A 7,845-nucleotide genomic window follows, 5' to 3' on the forward strand; every position below is an offset into this window, starting at 1 on the left:
AGAAGGAGATTCTGAAGCAACCCAAAACAGATAATATTGTGGCGCTGAGGCCGGTTGCTCCTCGTTATAAATGTGTTCACTTTATTATCTGCTATGGGGGGAGGCGTCTGGGGGGAATAGTTTAGGGGAGGGTCAGGGTGCGCGGAAAAATTGAGAGCGCGTTGCCCAGTTCAGGAGGTGTATATAAATGCAGCTTGGAGATCTCCAAATGGGGAAGGGAACTCCAAAACAGGGCGTGGCTTCCTCCCTTTGACAGACAGGCACATGACATGCATGCACAATTTCCCCCCCAATCCACTTCAGCGCAAACTCTGCCCCACAGCTAATTCTAAAGATTTTATTGGTTGTGTCAATCGCAGTGTTGATTACCTACACTATGCTACACAAGTGCTAACCCCTAAACCTACCCCACACCTTACCCTAACTTAACCAGTGAAATTGACTGCATGGCCGGATTGGGGCTGAATAGCGTGGCAGATAAACAGTTAATAAGATTATGCAATATGAGATTGTCGGGCCGTTTTGTAACTCCCCAACCGGACCTCACCAGAAAATTTGACCTTTTTAGTTACATTCAGCATCACTACCCCCTCCTACCCTGCGAATTTCAAGAACCGGGACGTCCCCGTTGCTTAAAACAAAGCGATAGAGTAAAACCTTTCCCCTGCGCTTCACTGGGACGGCTCGAGGGAGAATCCCGTTTATATCATTAACCACTGGCCACGAGCTTTGGGGCTGTGCTCTCACTGAGCATATTTATTTATATAGCATAGTTTATTTTATTTTGTTTATAAAGTTTAGTTTTGAAATGCAAGTCAATAACGATAGGCTGAAGCCAGAGCCAATGGGGAAAGTCTTTGCGCGACAAGACCCCGCCCCATTTTGGAGGTTCTGCCCACTTTCGGAGTTCCCGCCCCATTTTGGAGATCTCTGGTCAGCAGTTTTATATACTTGGAATTCATAAAGAGAAAAAGGGGAGCTGGGAGAGAGCTCACGGAGAAACAAAAATATTAAAAAGCCTCTGTGTTTTCTTGTGTTTTGGGAAGTTAGGACGCCTCCTGATACCCTTGCTTTAGGTTGTAAGTTCAGGAAAAAAAAAAAGGCCGTTGGCTGTTCCTGCCTGTTTATTCTGGGAAGTTGCATGATGCCACAATATATATGTACTGACATTTACAAGAATATTGTCATATAACAAAAAATTTATCAGATTCTGATTATGTAAACACCAAGTAGAGTCATTTAACCTGATTTAACAATCATACATGCTGAAATATTTTAGACAACACTTTTGTCTACTACAAATGTGCACATACAGTATTTAATCAACAAATTAACAACACAAATCACTTACTGTAGGACTGAACCTCCATCAGGAGCTGAAAAGCAATAAAGATGAACAACTCCATCACAGCGAGTGTGAGAACAGAGACAAACCAAGACTCTCACAATGAGAGGATTAAACCATTAGACCACAGGAAATCTTTTAATATATTGTGCAGTCCATTCATGTTAAAAGTGTAGACTGTACGACCGCATCCACAGCCATACTATGACATAGGGCAGATCGGGCCAGATGCAACAGTTTTTTTTTTTGTACCCACAAGCTGATTTTAAAATGGCATACTGGCATACTACACATACTATTTCTGCCATATAATAAAAAAAAAAAAATTTAATAAAAACATTTAAATGAATTAAAAACCAGTTATTTTCCTATGAACATGTGCAAATAAAAACTGGATGTTCAAAATAACGTGTTTGCACAACCAAGTCCAATTAATAAAGGCTTCTCATTTTCGGGAACTCAAACATTGGTTTAATCATAATGAATTTTTAAATGGTTATAGTGTCACGTATCCTTTTTGTCATCGTGTGTTTTTGTTGTGATTTCACCATGTGCTCCCTGGACTCAGCCCTCTCGTCACCCTAGTCACGCCCTCCTTGTTTCTTCCTGAGTGTTTCATTGTCCTCACCTGGGAATGTTCTGATTAGTTTGTGTATTTAAGTTCCTCCTTGTGTTTAGTTCCCGGTTGGTCTTTATTGTTGCATATTGTTGATTAGTGTGTTTCTACGTGTGTGGATATCGCTCTGTGTTCCTGTCTGTTCCTCGTGAAAGTAATTAAAATTAGATTTGTTCCGTACGTTGTATCCTGTCTTCCATCCTGCAGCAACAACGTGACAGAAAGACCGACCTTATAAAGAGAAGATGAGTTGGGCTGAGGACGCTTTGTGGAGACTGCGGCAGGACGGTCGTGAGTTGGAACGGTATGTGGAGGAATTCATCGAACTCTCCCACCAGGTAGGCTGGCACGAAACTTCTCTTGGCGCTGTGTTTGTTTTGGGGCTGGATGATGAGACAATACGCTGCGAGCTTCCCACTTGTAGTTTCCCCTTGATCGAGCTAATCAATCTGATTCTCTATTTAAACGGATCTGATTTTGAAGTAGAAGAAGTTCAGAGTCCGATTAGGTCTCATCCTCCAGTCTCCTCCCAGACACAGCGCAACGTGCCCGCCTGCCCTAAGCCGAGAACCTCCACATACCGTATCAACGGCTCGAACCGTCAGCCCAGTCCCAAATCCCCAGTCATCCTCCAGAGCTCCACCGCTGTCCTCAGCCCGATGCGGCCGGCCTCATCCCCGCGCTCTAATCCGCCGGCCACCGCCCAGAGCCCTGTCCCTCGGGCCGCCACGCCAGCGCCTGCTCGCAAGATGGCCGCCACGCCAGCGCCTGCTCGCAAGATGGCCGCCACGCCAGCGCCTGCTCGCAAGATGGCCGCCACGCCAGCGCCTGCTCGCAAGATGGCCGCCACGCCAGCGCCTGCTCGCAAGATGGCCGCCACGCCAGCGCCTGCTCGCAAGATGGCCGCCACGCCAGCGTCTGCTCGCAAGATGGCCGCCACGCCAGCGTCTGCTCGCAAGATGGCCGCCACGCCAGCGTCTGCTCGCAAGATGGCCGCCACGCCAGCGTCTGCTCGCAAGATGGCCGCCACGCCAGCGCGTGCTCGCAAGATGGCCGCCACGCCAGCGTCTGCTCGCAAGATGGCCGCCACGCCAGAGCCTGCTCGCAAGATGGCCGCCACACCAGAATCTGCACGTAAGATGGCCTCCGTTCCTGAGCCCCCGGCCAAGATGGCCTCCATTCCTGAGCCCCCGGCCAAGATGGCCTCCGTTCCTGAGCCCCCGGCCAAGATGGCCTCTGTTCCTGAGCCCCAAGCCAAGATGGCCCCCAAGCCTGAGTCCCCAGTCATGATTGCTGAAATGAACATTATGGACAGGGCAATCCCACTGGAGTTCACTGCTCCTATTATCTCCCCTAATTCTCCTGAGCCTCCGCTGGTTCCGTCCAGCCTTCCTGAGCCTCCGCTGGTTCCGTCCAGCCTTCCTGAGCCTCCGCTGGTTCCGCCCAGCCTTCCTGAGCCTCCGCTGGTTCCGTCCAGCCTTCCTGAGCATCCGCTGGTTCCGTCCAGCCTTCCTGAGCCTCCGCTGGTTCCGTCCAGCCTTCCTGATCCTCCGCTGGTTCCGCCCAGCCTTCTTAACCCTCCGCTGGTTCCGCCCAGCCTTCCTGAGTCAAGTCAAGTTGTAGCTGTTTTCCCCGAGTCAAGTCAGGTTGCAGCTACTGAATCAAGTCAAATTGCAGCTGCGTTTCCCGAGGCAAGTCAAGTTCCTGAGTCACGTCAAGTTGCAGCTGCAGCTACTGAGCCAAGTCAAGCCACGGCTGTGGTTCCTGAGTCAAGTCACGTCACGGCTGAGTCAAGTCACGTCACGGCTGAGTCAAGTCACGTCACGGCTGAGTCAAGTCACGTCACGTCACGGCTGAGTCAAGTCACGTCACGGCTGAGTCAAGTCACGTCATGGCTACATCTCCTGAGTCAAATCAAGTTCCTGGTGCTTTTCATAAGCCAAGACAAAGTCCAGCTCGCCCTCCAGAGCCGGAGCTCTGCCCAGCTCGCCCTCCAGAGCCGGAGCTCTGCCCAGCTCGCCCTCCAGAGCCGGAGCTCTGCCCAGCTCGCCCTCCAGAGCCGGAGCTCTGCCCAGCTCGCCCTCCAGAGCCGGAGCTCTGCCCAGCTCGCCCTCCTGAGTCGGCTCCTCCTTCAGCGCGCCCTCCTGAGCCGGCGCTTCATCCAGCGCTCTCTAGGGCTGGCAGTACTGTAAATTCCCCCAAGAAAATTTTGGGGGGGGGCTACTCCCCTGTTCAGCCATGGCCTCCTGGACTATCTGCCCGGCCATGGCCTCCTGAGCCCCCAGATCCACCATGGCCACCTGAACTGTTTACCCGGCCATGGCCTCCTGAGCCCCCAGATCCACCATGGCCACCTGAACTGTTTACCCGGCCATGGCCTCCTGAGCCCCCAGATCCACCATGGCCACCTGAACTGTTTACCCGGCCATGGCCTCCTGAGCCCCCAGACCCGCCATGGCCACCTGAACTGTCTGTCCGGCCATGGCCTCCTGAACTCCCTGATCCGCCCTGGAGGTACGCCCCTAAGTACCCGGTGTCTGTCCGGCGCGGACCTCCAGGGCGCCCACCCCCCCACCCCAGTGTATGTGTTACGGCGCGAGTCGCGCCCTGTGAGAGGGGGGGGTAATGTCACGTATCCTTTTTGTCATCGTGTGTTTTTGTTGTGATTTCACCATGTGCTCCCTGGACTCAGCCCTCTCGTCACCCTAATCACGCCCTCCTTGTTTCTTCCTGAGTGTTTCATTGTCCTCACCTGGGTATGTTCTGATTAGTTTGTGTATTTAAGTTCCTCCTTGTGTTTAGTTCCCGGTCGGTCTTTATTGTTGCATATTGTTGCATATTGTTTAGTGTGTTTCTACGTGTGTGGATATCGCTCTGTGTTCCTGTCTGTTCCTCGTGAAAGTAATTAAAATTAGATTTGTTCCGTACGTTGTATCCTGTCTTCCATCCTGCAGCAACAACGTGACATATAGGTTCATGTGTCTGCTGTTGTTCTAAACCGTACTGATCACACATGCTGAAATGTATTAGAAAATTAAACTTTTTTTGTACAAATGTGGAATTATAGTGTTTAGGTTACATTAATGTCTTACTGTAAGACTGAACCTCCATCAGGAGCTGAAAAACTATAAGGATAAAAAAAACTTCATTAAGGCGAGTGTGAGAAAAGAGACAGAATGAGACTCTCACAATGGCTGAATTAGAAAGTGACATCAGACCATAAACTATTTAATGCATTGTGTGGTCTTTTCTATAAAGATGAATGTTAAACGTGTGACCACGTGTACAGCTGTCTTCACTTCACAGAAAACAGATAAATATTTAAATGCTAGCATAAGTGTGAAGATGCAGCATGCAGGAAGGATCACACTTCTCAGAAACAATTACATAATATGAAAGCCATTTTTATAATACAGTAGTACTGAATACTACAAAGAAAAAATATTTTGTTTAAACCAGGTGGTTCAAATTTCATCAGAAAAGAAGTAAAAATTCATTTATGATTACCGTGGCTCTACATAATGAAACCAGACTTGACATTCATCAGTGCTTCTTCACCAAACTACACATGATCTTCTGCATTTGAGTGAACTGGTTTATCAGGGATCATGCAAAAATGTACTCTGGACTGTTACTGTCACTGGATCAGAGAGACCAGATGGTTTTTGAACTTGTCCCTTCATCACAGTGTAGAAGCAGGTTATTGTCACAGATGAACTCTAAACTCTAGACAAAATACTGATCTGAGATCCAGTGAGTGAGAGCTGACATGATGAGTTCAGTTTTGTGTTACTTTCTCTTCCATTTATGTTGAAATAACACATCTCCATCTTCAGATCTTCAGTATTCTCACAGCTCAGCTCCAAAATAACTGAAGCAGACACTCTCAACTTGGCCTCAGGAAGACCTAATGAAGGGGATCATTTTTGTAAATAATAATTTTTCTAAACAATAATTTTGTGAAGTCAGAGTTCAAAAAGTACTGCAGAACAGAATCACCCAATAAGAACTTACAAAGAAACTTGTCATTTGTACATTTGTACAGTTTCTACTCTCAGCATCATATTATGTATTTCATTTTTAGGCGGGGTTCTAGAAATCTGAATAAGACAACTGCAGATAAAGTCTATTAAAAATATTCTATAGCAAACTGAATATGTCAGGTAGGTTGCACTATAGCTACTTCATGTGAACCCTTCTTTATGTAGCCTACTGATCAGACATATTCAAATATTTTGCAACAACAAATTTTTTAACTGATCATGTTTACAAGCACAACATTTAATGATTAAGGTCCATATTCTTAGACTTAATTCAATTGAATAAGACCTTCACATGCTTCACAGTTATTCAGATACTCCTGTATACATATTAAACACCATCATTCCCAAATAAAGACATGCAGGTTCATATTCACAATTTGTAATCATTTTGTGCTTTGGGTGTTTGAAACTTCTGTTCACCAATCAGACATATGGAAATAAGACGATGAAACTTATTCAGAAGATGTATTTAAGTGTGACTATTAGTATTTAAGAAGATATTAAACATCATAAATCACTTACTGTAAGACTGAACCTCCGTAATGAGCTGAATAGCAATTAAGATGAACAACTCATTACAGCACGTGTGAAAGAGACAGAATGAGACTCAAACAATAGGTGAGTTAGGAAGTAGCACAGCAGACCACAGGAAACCATACAACGTACTGTGCATTTTTAAGTAGATGAAAGTGTTGATAGTATAATTACACTTAATGACATGTGCATTGTAACAAGTGTATCATACAGCATGCACAATTTATGTCATAACGTTTAGTGAATCTACTGTGTTACATACTGTTACATACACATGTAAGTACTGAGTTACAATAGTATAACCTCCACCCATTCCTGGAGAGAAATGCATCTTAAACTTGAAAAATCTGGTTGCAGCACACACATAAGGAGAATATTTGCAGATTATCTTCCCTGAAATCTTAAACATGCACACACTACAAGATTTGAAAATTGTGGCACATCACACACTACAAGATATTATTAAGATTATCATGAAGGAGGGAGCACCTCACGTGATCTTACGCAACCGATCGTCATTTTCACTTTCAATGTTTACAGATGTTTTTTTTTTATTCATTTTGTTTATTTGGATGTCTTGTTATAATTGTATATGTTTTGTTGTAGTTTATAATTTCAAAAAAATACAATAAAAAAAAAATGTTAGTTAACTGTTAAATGCCTTAACTGTTTTATATTTATAGATTTTACTTTAGGCAGGTCGTGATCTGAGAAGGCAAAACTGATTAAACATACAAAACGGAACTATTTTAATTGCCAAAACAGTAGTATAAGGCGTTTTGGGAGAAGGGGAAAAAAGATGGGCTTGGGTCGGACGCGGGCCATGGAGCATTGCTTCCTTGTTCCATGCGGTTGTGATATGTTTTCAACATATTATATACAGACAGTGTTACTACAAAAACATAAGACACAGTTTACTCCATCTCCACTATCCAATGGACCATACAGCAGCTGTTTTGCGGTCGCGCATTGGCTGTTGTGAAAGTACTGACGTAATCATAGGCGTGACCATCTTGATTTAAAATCCTGAATATCAAACATGTTTGATATGATCAGGGCGGCCCCGATTTGTGTGAGAGCAGATCGGGAGGTGCAAGATTTGATCTGTGAACGTCTCACATTAGCAGATAATCTGTGCTGAACATCGGGACTGATCGAGGTGCTTGACAAGATTTTTGCTCCAATTCTTGGGAGGGGAAAATCGGGGCAAAATCGGGCTAAAAATCCTGTATTGTGAGGCCGGCTTAACTTACATCCCTGCTCTGGCATTGAAACAAAGAGGACGGACTGTGACAGTTGATCTGAGG

At 45.6% G+C, this 7,845-nt stretch overlaps 1 protein-coding gene across 1 annotated transcript; it reads left to right on the plus strand.

The window, feature by feature from the left end:
* Positions 1-3,215: 3,215 nt before the first annotated feature.
* Positions 3,216-4,471, plus strand: LOC127173316 (E3 ubiquitin-protein ligase RNF12-B). Its single transcript, XM_051123118.1, has 2 exons — positions 3,216-3,577; positions 3,608-4,471. Exons 1-2 carry the CDS (start codon positions 3,221-3,223, stop codon positions 4,151-4,153), a joined length of 903 nt encoding a protein of 300 aa, XP_050979075.1. The 5' UTR covers positions 3,216-3,220; the 3' UTR covers positions 4,154-4,471.
* Positions 4,472-7,845: the final 3,374 nt, after the last annotated feature.

The sequence above is a fragment of the Labeo rohita genome, chromosome 11, assembly GCF_022985175.1.
Source record: "Labeo rohita strain BAU-BD-2019 chromosome 11, IGBB_LRoh.1.0, whole genome shotgun sequence".
NCBI classification, from domain to species: Eukaryota; Metazoa; Chordata; class Actinopteri; order Cypriniformes; family Cyprinidae; genus Labeo; species Labeo rohita.